This window comes from Hakea prostrata, chromosome 6 (genome assembly GCF_041222555.1).
Source record: "Hakea prostrata isolate BN-2017 chromosome 6, UWA_Hpros_2, whole genome shotgun sequence".
Lineage (NCBI taxonomy): Eukaryota > Viridiplantae > Streptophyta > Magnoliopsida > Proteales > Proteaceae > Hakea > Hakea prostrata.
Window position 1 is genome coordinate 23147955 of NC_142605.1, and position 20698 is coordinate 23168652.

Sequence of the window (20698 nt, forward strand, 5' to 3'; positions counted from 1 at the left end):
GTTGATGAGTTGGGTATCGTACGGAAGATGGGACGTGTGACTAATCGTCGTACAAGATCGGACTTTTCTTCCACCTCCGTTCTGTTTTCGAAAATATGGGAGCATGAGCGTTTTGATAATCTTTCCCCATTCTTTCAAGTCACAAGTTTCCACTTTTTCTCTTTTCTTTTTTAAGAAAATTTAACTATTTAAGACAACTGGGAGAGAGTAATAGATATAGAACTAAAATTACAAGAGAGAGAGAGAGTGAGGGAGAGTTCTTCTGCGGAAGGCTTTTTCTTCTTTTGGCTACGCGTCTGCAGATCGCTTTTCTTCCATTTTGGGTTCGCTGAAGAAGACCTTTCTTTTCTTCCTCTGGATTTTGTAGATCTTCTGTGCGATTTTCGTCTCCTTAAGGTCTGTATCTTCTGAAAACTTCAAGATTTGATACTTTCAGGGATCTTTGTTTTCCCCTCTTCTACGTACTGGCACTGATACCGTTTCGTTGCGATGGCTCGTTTGGTTTTACTTCTAAAGGTGCGAACAAGTTGCAGGAAAGAAGATGGGGAGAGGGAAAACTCAAATGAAACGAATCGAGAACGCTACGAGCAGGCAAGTGACTTTCTCCAAGCGACGAAACGGATTAGTCAAGAAAGCGTTCGAGCTTTCCGTTCTCTGCGATGCCGAAGTTGCTCTCATTATTTTCTCTCCTAGGGGAAAACTCCGCGAGTACGCCAGTTCCGGGTACGCTTTCTCTCTCATAATTCAATAGCTCCCAGTCCTTTGCTTGCATGAATAGAGTGCTATGAAAGTTTCGATGTTAGAAAACATCGCAATTCCAGTTTCCGCAACTGTTGGAAAGTTCTTCCACCTTCGATGTTAGAAAGCTTTGATCGTACGATCTTCATCAGTTATGTAGCTTCGGATTGCAGTGTTAGTATATTTTATGGATTCTTAACTCTATTTTCCATGGAGTCTATTATTGCTGGTTCTGAGCTCCGATCTTCAAATAGATAGTGACGATTCAGGCTTACTCACAACTTAAAACATCCTAACCTTAAAAAAAGGAACAATTGAGTTAGAACTCCTAGTAGATTCGAATATAACCTATCGAGACATAATTATGGAAATTCATGAGCAAATGTTATGCAACTTTATGTAACGCACTTCCATGAAAGGCAACTATGAGCAGGATTTTTGAGGTATTAGAATTTTTGTTCATATCGGCTACAGACTCACTGTTGACACTGACATGAATTGGCTGGTATCATCCGCAAATTCAAATTTTTATCGGGTATCGCGTATTTGACCACCGATACTGTGGATTCCAGTCGAATACTTAAATATATGGTATTAGGGCTTAGGTTTAGCTGATACCCAATTCTTGATCCAAACCAATTATAGCGTATTTATTCATTTATTCGTTTAACCTATTATTATTACCAAAAAAAATTGGTTTAACGTATTTTATCATTTATAATAGGAATTCCTATTTTTGAGGATCACATTGGATTTTTTTTTTTTTTTGGGAAACCGATCATATTGGTATTTGAGGTACTGGATGTTGGAGGAAGTCTTCCACTTACCACATCATCCTAATGCTCATAGACCTTATAGGGTTTTAATTATATGTTCTTCAAAAAATCTTATTATACAGTTGCAGAATTGTGTTATGTATGTGAGCCTCCTTCTAAGTAAATGTAGGGGGTGGTGGAGGCCAACAGCCTCCTAGGGAAATAGAGCTTGTTGAGTGAGTAGAGTTCCCCTGTAAAGCTAGTGAAGGCTGAATTTACAAGGCTGAATTTACAAGCTAGTTTTGTGCAGGAAATTATTTTGTAGGAGCCCAAATTGCATTGAATTCATCTGGTAGCTTAGATTACCTTAAGAGATGTACAATGTTAATTATATACATATATAACTCTTTATTTTTTTTTTTTGGTAGGAATATAACTCTCTTTTCTCTGTAACTGATTTTTAGCAATTGAGATTAGTGGCTAATTGGCAGCTGTAGATTTCTTTTTCCCCCTTAAGGGTTTCCTATGTAAAAATCTTATGTCTTAGTATTCATTTCTCTTCTTCTCTTTCGTTGTCTGATTACACCTAGGATCTGACTTGAATACCTTGTAGTGAATTGATTTTCATCCCTTGTGACTTGAGAAAAACCCGATCCTAATAGTTATATATGGCCCTGTAATGAAGAGATTCTCATTTGTCCACATTTAAGGAAATCCTTTCCTTGTAGCTGTAGCCTCACAATGACTAAATTCTCATTTTCCATCCTTTAAGTTTATTACATCATTGAAATCTAGTTTTTTTTTTTTTTTTTTTGGTAAGAGCATTGAAATCTAGTTGAATAGTCCAAAACTGTAAAGAACCTTGGTTGAAGTAGATTTGGCTAATATTAGCTCATACAATCCCAAGCATTTTACCTTTATGTATTGCTTATTGTTTTGATTTTTTGTGAAAGTTGTTTGGAAATTAATCATTTGGCGTTCTATGTTCTGCTGTCTCTATTTGAAGTTGGATGCAAGTTTTATTTTCTTCTATCTCATCGATTTTGTTAGATATTCTTGAATAGTCTTTTGTTTTTTAGATGATTTCTTGTTAGTTTTCTTTTATTGTTTAGAACTTTCTCTATACGGTTATTTTGTAATAGATTGAAAAATTATTTGCTTCAAAAATCCCAATCACAAAATGTTGAAAAATAGGTAACCATAAAAATATGTACGTATGTCTTCTTGAGCTCCTACAGCATTGGAGACCAAATATTTCTTTAACCTTTCCAAACCCAAAAAGAAAACATTCTTCATTTCTTTAACTAGTTAGTGTTACTTTACCAAAACCTTTTTATTATCTATGAAAATCGATAGTGTCAACTTTGGTACTTCCAAGACCCTACAAACCTCTTCTATAGGAAGCCAACCATACATTCCGGAAAACAATAAATTAAGGATTTCTTTTGAAAAAAGAAAATAAAATAGTACTATCAAATGGTATGCCAGAATTTCTATGCATTATGGTATATGTGAACCACTTATGATTGGTTGAATGCAATCAGATTAGCATCAAGAACCCCTTAACCACTTTATAAAAATAGTTAATAGCTCCACACCATCAGGTAAGAAGATTAAAAATAAAAAAACATACTATCCTTCAGAAAAAAGTTCTACGGCCACCTTGCTTGGTTCTTTAAGTAAGCAAACCAACCAACTGTTTGTATCCGAAAATATCTACCTTTTTCCATCCTTGTGTTTGTGTAGTATGCTTTACTTCAGTATTCCTCTGACGATCATCAGCCTCTCCAGCCATGGTTTTTTCTGGGTAAGGCTCTCTACCCATAGTTGCCATGGCAAATAATGATCGTTTCAGATGAGATATTCCTGGAAACCCCTGATGAATCCTCTTAGAAATTCAAAGCAACCAAAATAACTATAGACTAGTTTGACAATGAAAGAACTAGTTAGAAGACGTGAAATTGCTAATCATATCAAACAAATCGCACTTGAGCCTTAAAATTTTTTAAAAATAACTCTATCATAACACTATTCCAGTTGATCGTAGGATCTAGAGATGTCAAACTGAATCCTTTTCTACCGAAACATGCCATTGTGATGATTTAAGAAACAAAAAGTCTCACAGCTAGGGATTGTGATCAGTTTATATGAACTGTACTAGCGAACAACATAGTATTATTTTATGAGATAAGTACTAGATTTTTTTTTTTTTGGTGAAATAAGTACTAGATTTATAGACCCATAATCTTATATAAACTCCAGGTTGTCGAGGATTCGTATCTAAGTTTACGAGGTAAGTCACTCCCTTGGCTTGATTTGGGCTCTACAAAGTACAAAGTATAGTTCTAACCATCCATGTAGGTAATACGGAGGAACCCGAATCACTCCATCATATCTGATTTGGGTTCTTTCACAACCCCAGATTACAAAACCATGAACAAGTGTTGACCATATATATTGATGGAGTTTTACTAATCTGAAGAGCCCAAGTGTTGCTCCCTTCCATATATTAGTTCTTCCTCCAATAAACACAAGAAAACGAAGTCTTTGAACTTTCTTTGTGCAGCCAATGTTCTCCTAATCAATGCAATAAACTTAGAAATTCGGGTTCCATCAAACCCTAATTCTCAAGATCTTGAAGTCAAATAAGAGAGCAGGAGAACAAGCCATGAGAGTGGAGTTCTCTTAAAGGGAGAAATGAACTATTAAATTTGTCTTTGCCTCTGTTGCTCTCCATTTTTGCTTACATGGAAACCCTAATACGGCCCCCTTTTAGCCATTTGAGCTTCTGGCTCTCTTTTTCTCTCCCACTGTCCCCACTAAATCGTTTTGGCTTCCAACTTCGCATCCTTTGCATCGAATTAGGGAAAAAGTAATAGTAAAGATAAATAGAAACAATAAAATCTTCCACATTATTTTTGAATAAAATAAATAATCATTTCAATAACAAGACCAAACCTAAAGTTATATGACATAATAACTCTTTATTACGTATCAGGTACTCCTCCATTAATCAACATCAACATTATGGAATCTAGGGAACGCATGCAAATTTTGCCAAACCCGTTCCATAGCAGACACCCATATTAGATTGTCGATGTATGTGATCAGGAAACGAAACATGACTATTCATCTTCATAAATATAGATATATAATTTAATATATTTTGCATAAATAAGTCCTGCAACCCTTTTCTAAAACGGAGCAAGATTTGATTTCAGCTAACCATTTGTAAACAATCTCTCTTGATGTCTTGCAACCCAGTAGTGGAGATATTATTGAATAATCCTTTCACTCAAAAGATGCTCGCCCTTACTCCTCATATTGACTTTGGGACCTAGATCTTAGTCTTTGGCTTACCAAAGTACATGTTTGTATCTTGTGTGACACGAATCCTCTCAAATATAGGGTCTTGCTAGCAAATGTCTATCTCTTACCTACACTTGGTACTAATACATGCAAGAATTAAAATGATTAGACTCTTCCCCAACACATAGATACCTAGACATAAACAAGATTAGGCATATCTAATGCAACGGCCATGGCAGTGGCCGAAACCTTACTTGTGGCTCCAAATTAAAGTCTTAACTCTAGGATACAAACAAATCGTCATTTTATATGACATGTGATAATATAAAACGAAGCAATTTGTAATTAAAATTAAAATAAACTTCGTTTGATGTACATAAAAAAGCCAACAATGTCCACTCACAGATCAACACCAGGTGAACCTAAAACCCATAACCTCTAGTGTTTTTTTGACGCAATAGGAGAATAACCCTTTGTTATGGCATCAGTTACATTTTTGATAATTTCGACGTTGGAGACAGCTACATTGTATTGATGGATTATCTCTCTGGTGAGGTAATGCTTTACTGCACAAGCCTGTTCCTCTAATGAGCCTTGAGCTCCTTACTCCTATGCAATATGACAATTCAATGTACAATCTCCAAATCTAATAAGAACTTCCTCAGCTAAAAACCTATCTTTGCCACATCACGTGCTGGAAAGTTTTTTACTTTCAGTATTTGAATTGACTTATCAGTAGGATTCAACTAGCTTCAAAGATATCTTTTGTAGAAAAAGGTTGGTGATAACTGTAACTTGACTATTGCTTGCTTGGTTGTTAAGACCAATACCTCTTAGTGAAGAGGTCTTGGGTTTGATTCTACCTGATGGTCTATAATGTGATACCTCCATCCCTAATATATAAAACCCTCCTGCTACACATACACACACACAAAAAAGAATGACTGCAACTTAACCCATGGATGAAACCCTACACGGTTATTTTGTGGAAAAAAGGATAACTGCAACCTAACTGATAAATGAAACCTTACACAGTTTTTTTTTTTTTTTTTGTGGTAAAAATGAAATACTACACCATTCTTTTTTTGGTATAAAAATCCTACACCATTCCCAATGATAAAATACTATCTATGTATAATTTGAGAAACATATCGCTCTCTTGCTTATATCTTTGTAAATGCATGATGCAACCTTGTTTTGATCAACATCAGACTGCTTTTCAAATGTAATGTTCTAAATTTTAGAATTTATGGACTTATGGAACTTGCATTCTTTGCATTCTGACTGGGTTATTAATGTATTTAGATTTCTTTGTCAAGAACCAACTTGAAAACATAGTTTACACCTTCGTATGTTAGATTTTTTTTTTTTGGGTGGGGGGGGGGGGGGGGGGGGGGGAACTTTCATTTCTTACATCTTATAATCATAGAAAGCATGACCAGATAGTGAAATTTTGATGGAATTCAGTGATTGCTACCTGTAAAAGGTTTTCTCATAATCTTTATTCTCTTAGTATGTAAATCCTCTTTCTACTGGTATCACTTTAATGTTTGACCTTTCCGATGGGGCCCTTCTTTTAAAGATCTACTTACATTGAATGGGCTTAACACAAAATGGTGAATCGTCTAGACTTTGGAGTTCATGCCTAATTGGATTGCACCGAATCATTTTTTGGAGTATGTTGCTTCTAGTCACTTAGTGACATCCACATCTTGAGGTGTTAATAGATTGTCATTCGATTCAGCTAAAACTATGTAAAACTCTTTTGCAGCTTTTTCTTCTTTAGTAGGAAGAGTAATCTTGTGGGTAGTATAGTAGGTCTCTCGATACACTGAAACTCTTGATGCATTTCATTTTAAATGGGTGCAATATTAATTGGTCTCATTTAGAAAAATAGAAGTATTAATTTTTCAAATTGTTGCGTCCAAATCTGACACTTTGGGCAAACCGTGGGTGAACTTTTGTAATCCTAGCTAAGGCCTATTCACAAAACAAAATTGTGAGTGCGGCCGGCCTTTGGGATCGGGAAGCCGCCTTTGATGATCAAGTCAGTAAATGAATGCAACACCTTCTCTAGCTAATGGGGATTATAGGCTTTGAATTGAGAAGTTGCAGAGCAAAGAAGATGAGTTCACTAGAATTGGAAGAATCAAAGTTACCTTTGTTCAAGGGAGTTGATGGTTTATATGTTAGAATATTAATTAAATATTCCACATAAAATGGGCTTTATCGATTATGTTACACTTTGATTAGGTTTCTTATTGGTCTGATATCGGTAATATACGGTTACTAAAACTCTTATATGAACTGGCTAGTGTGGGCTAATAGGGACCATTAGATCTTGATGATCGATCTAACGGATTTGCCTACATAAAGGATGCTAGGTCCCTATTAGCCTATATAAAGGATGCTAGGTCCCTATTATATGAACTGGCTAGTGTGGGCTAATAGGGACGGTTAGATCTTGATGATCGATCAAACGGATTTGCCTATATAAAGGATGCTAGGTCCCTCCTCTAAACCCTAATCATAATCACATCTACTTAGTCAGAAAGTTATACCATCAAGCCAGTGAATAGGGAGGAGTCTAGGGGAGAAGATCTAACATCAAGTTGATCATAGAATCAACTTTCACCTCAAGTTCGTTCCTAGTGGGAGACAAAAGAAGATATTTCGCTGCGCTTCGTCTCCAATGGATCCTATGTAAAGGTATGTTCATCATCATCTTGTGTCATTATCATACTAAGGTATTTTTAGTCGATCTATGCGATATTGGATAGAAATATTCTAACATGTGGCATCAAGAGCTGTATAGAATCGATTAAAAACTCATATGATTGTTGAATGATGGATTTAGGGTTCTAGAATGGAAGCTATGAAACTTATGATTTTTTCTCCTGATTTTTTTCATCGAAACCAGGGGTTTTTGGTCAATAACTTTTTTTTCTAGAAAGGATCTTGAAGATCTGAAACCACCACTGCGTAGATCTCAAAAAAACGAAGAGATCGATATATTATGGGTCACCATCGGACTTTTAACGCGCCGCCAATCGCTTCCGGAATCCGGCGACGTTTTTCTGGATTTTTATAAATTTTTTTATAAATAATAGTGCTGATGTGGCAGTTTGACCGGGTCAACGGGTTGGTTAACCAGGCCCATGACCCGGATGGGTGACCCGAATATGAACATGTCGGGTCAAATGGGTTGACCGGGGTTACCCGGTTGACCAGCCAACGGTTCGACCAAATGGTTTGGGTCGGGTGAACTGTTTTACTGTTTGGACCAATTTTGATTCAACTCATTTTTTTACTCAACGAGTCGACCTGCCAGTATCGCGAGTCAACTCGCTGGGTCAAGTTAACGGTTCAATTTCAATTTTGATTTCAATTTGATCCGGTTCAACCGAATATGATTATGTTTTGATTTAAATCGTTTTTATAGCTGGCCGAATCGGTTAAAAAAAAAAGAAGGGGGAAATTCCCAAATACTATTTTTTTAGTATTTTTTAATTTCTGACCAAACCGTTAGGAATTTTAAAGCGTTCATTTGAGGTTTTATGTTTTAGACCCTTCCGAACGCAATGGAACCATTCTAAATACCCAATTCTACCCATACATATGTGAAATATGATATATCATGTTTTGGTTGAGCCGAAAATTGGAATGCTATTTATTTAGTATTTTTTTTTTTAATTTCTGGCTAAACCATAAGGAATTTTAAAGCGTTATTTTGGGGATTTATGTTTTGGACCCTTCCGGATGCAATGAAATTATTTTTAGGACAAAATTACACTTATATATATATGAAACATGATATGACATATTTATATTGTATATGTAACTTCATGGCTTTGTATTATGAGCATGTTTTATATGATATTATACAATTGTAAAATATATATCATGCATGCCTTATAAAGGGTTTGATTACTTTTGGAAATTCGAAATTTTATGCAAATGTATGATGTATTTTATACATGCTTCGATTGCCTTTTGGTAATCTGGAATCTTTTGCATACAATGTATTAGCTTGTCTTGTAATTTTGTCTGCACTCCAACTTTTTTCTATAAAGGTTTAAAATTACAACTGATATCATGTTTAAAGTGTATCATAGTATGAGAGAGTTACATAGGCTTGATTGTGGATGACTGCCAAAGTGGCACTCATGATTAGGTCTATGAAATATCATTCATATAAAGTAATGAGATATTTCTTTATGTCAATGTGTCTTTATACACCCTAAGGTAGTAATTGTGTAAGTGACATTAAGAGGGGTGACACAAACAACATTTGGTTGAGAGTTAACTAATCTAAGAATTTTATACACACAAAGGTGGTAAATTTTTGAAGGTTGGAACGCTCTCATGGCCACTGATGTGTAATGAAGTATCACAACTGTATGTCATGAATTTTGCCCAACGGTGTTTTCATGATGATATATGTGTACTCTTTAAAGTGATGCACTTATAAGTTATATGTTACCAACATTGTGTTAATAAAGTGATGTACTTATAAGTTACATATTAAAGTGCTAATAAAGTGATAGAGTATCACAGTTGTATGTCATGAATTCTGCCCAAATGTGTTTTCATGATGATATATGTGTGATCTTTCAAGTGATGTACTTAAAAATTACATATTAAAGTGCTAATAAAGTGATTGAGTATCATAGTTATATGTCATGAATTCTTTTTGCCCAAAGGTGTTTTCATGATAATATATGTGTGATCTTTCTAGTGATGTACTTATAAATTGCATATTAAAGCATATTAAAGTGTTCATAAAGTGAAGGAGTATCACAACTGTATGTCATGAATTCTGCCCAAAGGTGTTTTCATGATGATATATGTGTGCTCTTTTGTTAGTCACATTTTCTGTCTACAACAATATGATTGTTATTGAGATTCTTATAAAATCAAATTTCATGAAATTGTAGATGATGTGTTGTTAACTACACATTCTTTGTTATTGAATAACTAATGGATATGACTCATAAGAGTATAAAAAAACAAAAGTTGGAATTTTTGCAGAGTTGAAAAATAATTATGTCTACTTTTATTGCCCATTAAGAAGTCCATCAATGAACACTTGAAGAATTGTTTACCCACTGAATGCACTGTTTTTGAAATTGTTGAATGCAGTAGCACAAAGATATTAAGTCTCATCTAGTGTTGAAATAAGTATATTTCTGTAAGAGTTATTTATCATAAGGTGTGATGGTTTTGGAGGAGTTTGGGATTATTTTATCAGGATGATTATTTTTCAAGATAAAACTCATGATTCCTAATGTTTCTTTTTATTACCCCTGCTATTATCCATCAATGCCCTTTGCATCCTCTACTGAGTTTGGAATTATAAAGACCAATATTTTTTCCAAAAAGAAACTTTGTTCTTATGAACATCAATACTCATAAAAATGTTCAGGGTAAAGAGTCCGGTTAGACTAACAATTTGGGACTTATGAAAACTTCCTTATAAATAGAGATGATTGTTGCTTCTTCTTCTTCTTCTTCTTTATATTTTTTTTTCTTTTTTTCTTTTTTTTATGTAAGTAGAAGTTGCATTGAGTATAAGGTCTGGTTAACTAAGTGCGAAAATAAAAGTTATGATTTTTTGGTTTTTGTTTGAAGATCTGATTTTCTCTTGTCCCATTCAGTCCTGGTGTCTTGACAGTGGTCCTTATTCAGCCACCTTGTATATAAATTATTATTTTATCATATCTATTGATGACCACTCCTAATATGCGTTTTGTACTCAATTGAGAAAGAGTCTGAATCTTTGAGATCTTAAAGAATTTTTAGACTGAAGTTAAGAAATTGTAGATCTGACCGGGGAGGAGAGTATTATGGCTGATATGAGGATGCTGGATAGCTTAAGGGCCCATTCGCCAAATACTCAGCAGATTCAGATATAGTTGGTCCGTTCACTATGTTTGATAGTCCCGAGCAAAATTGTGTAATCGAAAAACTTTTATCACACTCTTGTGAACATAGTGATGAATATAGTAGGATAACTATTTTGTTTGCATTTTTTTATAAGGTGAAGCCCTGATAATAGCTTTTTATATCCTTGATTATGTTCCTTTCTAAATATGTTCTTTTTTATTTCCTTTTCCATTGCAGATTATTCATAAATCTAACTTGAACCATTTAGCGTTTGAGTTGTTCTGCAAATCTAAGGTTGAATAATCCAGTATTGCAAAAGTTAGAACATAAAAGTTTTTCATTGCTAATTTGTTTCTTACTCAAATCTTGTTTTTACCATCTTTGTTAAGACAGCAGAATTGTGAAATTTTAAATAGTTTTCTGGAGTTAGATATAGCCAAGAAAGGTAACTTGTTCCCAGACTACTTGATATAATGAACATGACTATAACATTGGCATTATGGTTGACCCAGTTACTAGAAAGTTGTCTTTAATCTTTAATTAGATTTGTGATTGAGTGCAACGAGATATATGATATTGTTGATGAGACATAATGATGTTTGGGAAGCTTGTTAAGTTGCCCGAAGGCTTTAAACCCATTTATTTTAAGTGGGTGTATAAGACTAATAAATATTCATGAAGAAAGATTGTAAGGTTTAAAACCAGACTGGCAGCTAAAGAGTTTACTCATAAAGAGGAAGTTGACTAGTGAAATTTTCTCACCTATCTCTTCTAAGGACTCTTTTAGAGTTATACCAAATAGACTTGAAGATTACATTTCTAATTGAAAACCTTAATAAAGAAGTACATGTCATTTAGCCTGAGGATTTTTGCGGTTGATGATCTTAGTCATCTTGGTGTAGACTCAAGAAGTCTAATTTGTGGTTTTAAGTAAGTTATCAAACAGTGATACTTAAAGATTGATAATGTTGTGACTTCATTCGATTTTATTGAGAAACTTGTAGATCAATATATATATATATATATATATATATATATATATATATATATATATATATATATATATATATATATATATATATATTTATTTATATATATGGCAATGTTAGTGGGAGAAATTTTATCTTTCTCATTATTTATGTTGATAATACTTTGCTCACTAGTAGTGACGTTGGCCTACTGTATAAAGACTGAGCAATTGTTATTTGAGAATTATGATATAAAAGACCTTGGTAAGGCATCTTTGTCTTGGGCATTGAGATCCATATGGATTGTTCATGCTATTTATTGGATCTTTCTCAGAGGGCATATATAATTTACATTTAAAGAAGTTCAGTATGCTAGATTGCAGCCTTGAGAATGGTTTTGATTATCAAGGGAGATACACTGAGCTTATTATAGTTGCCCTATAAAAGATTCTGAGAGAGAACAATTGAAGAAAGTATCTTATCTTGAGATACTTGAAGAGAACAATTGATGATATGATAATCTACAAACTTGTTCCAGACCTATAGCATTAAGGTAAATATATAGATTTTGACCTTGCTAATTGTTGGATAATAAGAAGTCCATTTTAAATTGTTTTACATGATGACAGGAGGGATAATATTGTGAAAAGTGTGAAATAATGTTAAATTACTTATTTCATCATATAGGTTGAGTTTGCTACATATTATGGGGCAGTTATTCAAATTGTTTGACTAAAGAATCTCATCAGATAATTGACAGATCTATTTTAACATTCTGGATAGACCCATCCAGTTGTACTGTGATCACAATTTAGTTGTGTTATTTATTAACAACAAGAAATGTATGATCATAGGGTCTAAATACATGATGGTTAAGTATTTGACCATTAAAGAAAAAGCTGTTTGGTTAAGAAACATCATTAGACAATTGACAGTTTTTTATTTTGTGGATAGACCTATCCAGTTGTACTATGATAACAGTTCTGCTATGTTGTTTATTAACAACAATAAGGGTATCACATGGTCTAAACAAATGGAAATTAAGTATTTGACTACTAAAGAAAAGGTAAAGAAGGTGACACCACAGTAGAGCATATTTGTACAGATAATATGATTATAGATCCCCTAACTAAGGGTCATTGCCCAGACGTCTATGATAGACATGCGGTAACTATGGGTTTAGGAGGAACCTTAGATGCGGTTGTTTAGTGGGAGTTTGTGAATTTTCCTCTATTGTGTAATAAAGTATTATATCTGTACTCGTCTCTTGTATGCACTGATAATTTATTTGAATTCAATAAAGTTCTTTGGTGACATATTAATGTTCATATTATTATCATGTTGCATGTTATGAAAGTCTTAAGGTGTGTGTTAACCTTGAGCAAAAGTTAAGGCATTTATGTATTAGCCTTAAGGTGTGTCATGTAACACATAAAGTTAAAACTCGAGTTGTAAAGATGACACAGGTTCGTGGGAACCATAATGTACATATAATCTCATTTTTGTGGCATTGAGTCACAGGTTCGAACCATAATGTGCATGCTTTCGTGGCATTGAGTCACAGGTTCGTAGGAACCGTAAAGTATATTCTTTTGTGGCATTGAGTCACAGGTTCGTGGGAACCGTAAAGTATATTCTCTCGTGGTATTGAGTCAGGTTCGTGGGAACCATAAAGTGAGAGATTTTGACTGACAACGGAATGACACATGAGGATTTCTATAAAGTGTCATTAGTTGCCACACTACCATATTGCATCCATTTTCAGTAAAGTTAAGAGTATTTGTGACCATGGATGGTCCTGTGTCGCTTAAAAGATGCAGTCACTTACATGATTCGGTACTTAAGGCTCTATGTGAAGGGATTGAGTTCTAGGATTATCCTCAGACCAATATAAAATTGTGCACATAAAGGTCAAAATGTTTTCAACATGTCTTTTTCAAATGTTTTCTTAAAACAAAAGAGATGTTTTGTTTTGCTCGACTATGTCACAATCAATTTAGCCCAAGTGGGAGAATGTTAGAATATTAATTAAATATTCCACATAAGATGGGCTTTATCGATTGTGTTACACTTTGATTAGGTTTCTTATTGGTCTGATATGAGTAATATATGGTTGCTAAAACTCTTATATGGACTGGCTAGTGTGGGCTAATAGGGACCGTTAGATCTTGATGGTCGATCTAACGGATTTGCCTATATAAAGGATGCTAGGTCCCTCCTCTGAACCCTAATCATAATCACATCTGCTTAGTCAGAAAGTTATACCATCAAGCCAGTGAATAGGGAGGAGTCTAGGGGAGAAGATCTAACATCAAGTTGATCTTAGAATCAACTTCCACCTCAAGTTCATTCCTAGTGGGAGACAAAAGAAGATATTCCGCTGCGCTTCGTCTCCAATGGATCCTATGTAAATGTATGTTCATCATCATCTTGTGTCATTATCATACTAAGGTGTTTTTAGTCGATCTATGCGATATTGGATAGAAATATTCTTACATTATATAGATTAACCTTGTTCAATCTAGAACATCGGATGATTTGGATCTTCTTGGTGTCATCTGAATCAAGGCTTGTAAAAGTCGATTTTGCGTGAATCTTAGATTGGTAATCAGTTTCTCTTGCTTTCGAATGGTGGAGACGACTCTTTTGCTAGCTTCCTTAGTTGATCACAACTTCTTGCCATAGTGGGTCTCTTGTTGAAGATCCCAAGCGTGATTTGTTGGGTTCTCACGCTATTTTGCACTTGAGATCGAACCTTGGTTTAATTTGGTCGGCTCGATTCAGTCGGTTCAGCTGCAGATTGGGGCTTGAGCTTGAGTCGGTGCAACACAAACAACTCACGATTAACTATGAGTTCAATTTCCCTGGTCAATAGCTCCTCCTTTTGAATAGTAACATGTTTATTCTTTTTTGGTGAATATAAAGTATATAAACAAACCTAAAGGACAAAAGGTGGGGGGGGGGCACTGAGAATAAGCTAGCCTCTGAGAAAGCAAAGAAATGTCTATACCCTATGTAACAACAATGAGCTCATTCTTCGGTGGAGCCTACAAGGGATCCTAGAGTAAGTAAGAAGAGCTTGGAATTAACGTTCTTGCAAATAGTGTTACAAATCTTGTCATAGAACCTAGATTTAGTAATCCATCTAAGTAGGTTGTAATCAGGGGTGGGAACCAGGATTCAACATTGGGGGGGGGGGCAAGAATGAAAATCCAGATAACCTTTCCGATGGGGAAGCACTAATGTGTTTTTGCCACATATTGTATGGGTTCTTATAAGATTCATCAGGGGTTCTACCCCTGAATTATTTTATTATATTAAAGCATAGGCCCACATATCTTTTGTGTGGCCTGCACATATTTGAAGAAAAAAAAGGTAAATTATTGATGATGATATTCCCCCCCCCCCCCCAAAAAAAAAATAGCTAAATTAAAGCAACAATAAAAAATAAATAAAAATGACACATGACTTCAACCCTAAAAAGTTATATGCAAACCAAAATTTTCTTTGGTAGGAGATGCAAACAAATTTTATTTTTTTTTTTTGGTTGGAGATGCAAACCAATGGTAGTTAGTTATCGTACTAACTATAGACATTTTATTCACAATATAAAATCAAATAACAAAAATTGCAGAAGAAATAAAGAAATAGATAATATAAAATTAAATAAAAAGATAACAAAAAAAAATTGAGAAAAAAGAGAAAAGATAAATAAATTGAGAAAGAGAAAGAGTACCGAATTTTGAAGAAGATTTTTTTTTTCAAATTTTCCTTAATTCACGCTTATAGAATAGGAAGAAAAGAGGAGAAAGGATGGAATAAATAGAGGGATTGAGGAGTTAGTTTCCAATTAGGAATGACATTTTAAATATCTCATAAAAAAAAATTTCAAAAATTTTCTTAACCCACATTTATAGAAAAAGAAGAGAATAAATAGGAAGAGAAGATGAGAGAGAAGAGAGGGGAGAATAAATAGGGATTGAGGAATTAGTTTTTAAATAGAAATAACATTTATATCCATTATTTTATTTCTAAAAATTGTTCTCAATATTAAAGGGGGCAAAGAGTGATATTTCATATGTGGGAAGAGAAAAAAACTGAAAAAAAATTAAAGAAATTAATCAAAATGGGGGTGGGGGGGGAGGGAACAGAGTCTGGATCAGCGACCCGTACGGCTCCCCCCACGCTTCCTGACCACACACATCAGTGGGGCCCACGGTGAAAAATAATTTTTGGAAAAAATAAAAAAAAAGTTTTTTTTTTCACCAGTGGGACCCACTGATGTTTGTGGTCAGCAAGCCATGAGGGAGCACTCTGTGCTCCTCCGACGGGGAGAAGATCCGGATTCGGGGCATGGTCCCCTCTAGCCCCAATGTAGGTCCGCCCTTGGTTGCAATCAATTAAGATGGGAGATACAAATGTTAAAGAGCGAACTCCCAATGCTATCTACAATTGGGGAGCCACTGGAAGCAGAGGCAACCAACACATTGAGAATCAAAAGGTTAGTAGCATCTAATATAGTGTTGGATGGAGGATAAAGCATGAACCAAAGACTTTTGTGAAAGGGCAGGCAAGAAGAGGTGTTGGGGGTTCCCCTCTCCATTAGACTAGAGGATGTAAGAGGGAGTGACTTGGATGTGGTGATGGAGAAGGAAGGGCTGGGCTGGGCAGGGACACAATGAGAGAGGATCTTCAAGCAATGAATGCTTGTCTAGGGAAATGGCTCTTCAACTAGACAAGATTGACCAACTGAACGTTGGCGGTTTGGGTATTCAGAAAAATCAATACTTACCACAAGCGAACAATATCATGCAGCCAACAGCTTCATCTCAAGGAAATACACAACTTTACTCACTTAAGCAATTTAAGATTTCCATTGACCAAATATAAATATTACAACTTAATTAAATGAAAGAATAAACAACTACGAAGAAAACTATTGCATTAGTTTCATTCAAATATAACCAACCCTGGTCAACATGTCTAAAAAAATTAACTAAAAATCAAAGAGCATTGAGAAAAGAGAAAAGCTTAATTGCTAAAGAGAAGTGTAAGTATCTCAAAGAGGGGAGGAAGGGTATTTATTTAGGGATATTAGGGAGGCAGGAAGTATAGAAATAAAAGAATAAGGGTAATATCACTTCCCTTCCCTTTTAGTTGATCAAATGACATTTGGACCCCCCCCCTTAACTAATTAAGGTATCAAACACCTCCTTGTTAACATTTTGAGTTAAGTACTACTTCTACTGTCACATCAAATTGTGATGAAATACTTTAGTAGTGAAAATCTTAAATTATCTTCAATTAATATTATTGTTGAAACCTCAAATTATCCTAAATTTCCTTAATAGTTAAAACCCTAAGTTACTCTTAACAACTTTTATTCTTAAAACCCCAAAAAGACTTCTAGATTTTTTTTAATTAATTTCCTTTTTTGCTAATGAAAAAGAGACATCTTGATTAAAGAACATAGAGATACTTTAAAATATAACTAATTGAGGGTAATTTAGGGATATAAATACTAAGGTAATTAAGAGTAATTTGGGTTTTCAACAATAATATTAATTTAGGGTTTAACTACTAGCGTAATTGGGTATAGTTGAGGTTTAAACTAAAACATATTTTCCGTTAAGAGTAGTTTGGGGTTTTAGAAAAATATTTAATGATAAAAATAGAAGTTTAACTGAATAAGTTTAGAAAGGGGAGGTATTTGATACTTTTGCTCGGTAAGAGGTGAGATAACTGATACTATCCAACTAAGAGGGGGTCCAAGTGTCATTTCGTCAACTATGAGGGAAAGTAAGTGATATTTACTCAAAGAATAATAATAAAAGAATATTGAAATAAATAAAAGAAATAGAGTAGAAGTAGTTGAATATAAGAAACGAAAACCTATTCCCAAAAAAAAAAAAGTACTAAAATAAAATAAAAGAATAGAAGAAACGAAAGAGAGAAGTAGCAGGAAGTGGAAGCAGAGAAGAGGAAATAATGAAGGAGAGCGAGATGAGTAGATGACTGCAATTGAGTAAAAAAGTATAGAATTGGAAATGTGAGAGGAAAGAAGAGAGGGGGAAGGAAAGAATAGAAAAAGATGTTAGATGTGATAATCGTGGGAAAAAAGAAAAAACGTATAGAAAAAATGGGAAGTAGAAGGTGAGAGAAAAGAAAGGAAAAAGAAAAGGAGAGAGAGAGAGAGAGATTGTGAGATATTGTGCTAAATCTAAAATAGACTAAAGACAAAAAAATTGCGACATAATGTGAAGGAAAATTGGAAGGAGGCAACTTATACGAAGAGAGAAAATGAAACATAAGTAGACAAATTCTCAATCCTTGATTGCGTGTGGACTCATGTGTACACTTGGCATTTCTATGTTTATTAAGAATCTATACCTATTTCATGCAGCGGATCACAAACATTCACAATAACAGAAGAGAGACAGGGTTTTTTACTTGGTTCGGACAATACATCCTATATCCAGGGATGAATGACGATGACTCATCAAATCATGCACTTTTTTATATCATAATGAAGGTTTACAAAAGAACTAGACACTCTCAAACCTGCTCTAAAACCAAGAACACAAAACCAGCAAGGAGACCAAAGGTACACTACCTACCAGTACCAGTCAGACTGCTGCATCTTACCAATTGAAGGAAGACACCAAACATAGACATCATCCTAGCTTCACCAAAGATCAGATGTTCATCTCCATGAGAGCTAAAACCAAAGAGAATGCCTCAAAAGCCTATAGAGGAGCACTATCAAAGGAGAGAAACCCAGAGATAGAAACAACTCCGAAAAACCATTGACATACATACTGAACACAAAACCCTAAAGAGGGTATTTATACAAAATAAAGAAATGATATTGCTGCCCTCTAAACAACTAAACAGAAAAGACACAAATATCCCTTAGGAAGAGCATCATTCAACAACATTCCTCCACCTTGACTTTGGTATTTTTTTTGGATGAATAATTAATATAATAAACAGAAAGCAAACAAAGAGCACATACAAAATGGAGAGAAAGGGGGGGGGGGGAGAAGACCAGTCAAGGAAGGGACTGGATAGGAGAAGTGAGACTCCAAGAACTAACGATCAGTCTATTTCTTGGATAGTCAGTAACAGGGGGATGGGGGAGAGATAGAAGTCTTGAAGAAACATCAAAATAGATGGCATTCCAAATAATATCTCGAGATCAGGACTTGGAAGTCCATCTTCTCATGTTACGTTCCCACCAAAGATGATGGACAATGGTGGCAAAGACAAGCTTACCCACTAGGTCGCAGATAGTGGCACCAGCGTAGCTTCTTAAGATCCAGTCTCAATCTCAGGCAGAGCCAAAGGACCGTCGCGATTGGAGCCAAATGGAAGCTAGGGCTAAGGTCCAAACAAAGCGAGAGAGTGGGCAACAGAAAAATAAATGGTCAAGGTCCTTTGAACTATTCCAACAAAGGGTACAATTGGGGTGTGTCTCCTCACCTACTACAATAGGCTATTGGGGCACCCACAACCCACCACTGCTATCGCAGGTCAATCGGCTTCAATACCCCTGCCAAAAGGGTGATGACATGATAAAGGGGTTTGTAACCATGCATCTAGACACCTAGAGCATATGCACATAAAGTCTATATAAAGTATAAAGTACCAAGGCCAATGGACGAACCTACAAGCTTGGGTAAGATATATATATATATATATATATATATATATATATATATATATATATATATATGCATTATCCACTCATTTCCCAATCACAATCATAATTGAAGATGAAGTAACAAAGTAACATAATCAACTAAAGTTCATGTTGCCATGCATGCCATACAACATCAATCCACATTAACATACATGAGCACGCATAATTACATGAAATATAACATAAATCAAATGCATGAATGTATAAGATTGTATCCCTAACCTATCAAAAATGTTAGTGTCTCCAATGAAACCAAAATGTCTAGGTCAAATAATTATCCAAAATCCTAGCAATTATATAAAGCATATTAGAATTGGGTTTGGAATCAATTCAGATGGAAAACAGACATCACCACCTGACCTGACCTGAGAAGGGCCGGTCAATTGGCCTACCAAGGCTGGTCGAACACCCCCGGAGATCGCCTTTGGGCTGCAAACCTTCTCAGCTCGCATCCCTACTCAAATTGAATCCCCAATTTTGAGGGGTTTTGGGGCTCCATTAGAATAACATTCTTGCCCCTAAAACACCCTAATAACCCCTGATCAAACCCTTTGCAAACATCCCTAGATTCCCAAGTTTATCAAAGCTAGGGTATCTCTGAGATATCCACACACACACACACACACACAAAATCAAAATGGGAAGATTCTCACCAACAAGAAAAACATCAAGATAACATCAATGCATCCAACCACCACAGTTACCATCATTAATTCCACCAACCAATTAGAAATATATTAAAGAAATTGCTAGAAAGTGAAGAGAGATGATGTTCTTACCTCAATACACTTTTAATCAAGTGATTCAAGCTTTGGCATGCACAAAGTCCCAAGATTCTCACAACTCTAAGGCTTCACCCGTCTCTAGAGCTCTCAACCTCCAAGAAACATAAACAATTCATTTGTGAGGCTTGTGAGCAATAAAATAGGGTTTTTCAAATCAAAATCCCAATTTTGCCCTTTTCTGGGTAGGTAGCCATCTGCCCAACAGACCAACCGCCCCCTCAAAATGTGCATTAAGGTTGGGCTTCCAGGGAGGTTTGTCTAAGAGACTTACCTAACCCTTCTTAGCTTGACGGTAGCATTTACCTAGGCTTGGGGACCTTCCAGCCTCAATTTCTGTGCATGTCAAATCCATCTACCAAATCGTTTGGCTTAGCTTTAAACCTCCTCCCAAAGTCATTTAGAGTGACCAGGTGACGTCTTCACCATCTATGTCCATGGGCTTAAATCTCAATCCCATGGTCTCAAATCGAATGGTTCACACCTGGCTTTTGCTGGCACTTTGGGTTCTCGGACCTGCAAGATGGGCTTTCTAGTTAGGGTTCTAGGGATTTCACA

The 20698-nt window shown here is 35.2% G+C and overlaps 1 protein-coding gene across 1 annotated transcript in view; it reads left to right on the forward strand.

Annotated features, from left to right (window-relative positions):
* Positions 1-202: 202 nt before the first annotated feature.
* LOC149012707 (MADS-box protein SOC1-like) overlaps positions 203-20698 on the forward strand; it is a 73912-nt gene continuing 53416 nt past the window's right edge. Inside the window, exons 1-2 of the mRNA XM_089159761.1 lie at positions 203-396; positions 517-723. Of these exons, the coding sequence (XP_089015887.1) occupies positions 542-723 (182 nt within the window). The 5' untranslated portion in view covers positions 203-396; positions 517-541. The remainder of the gene's footprint in view (positions 397-516; positions 724-20698) is intronic.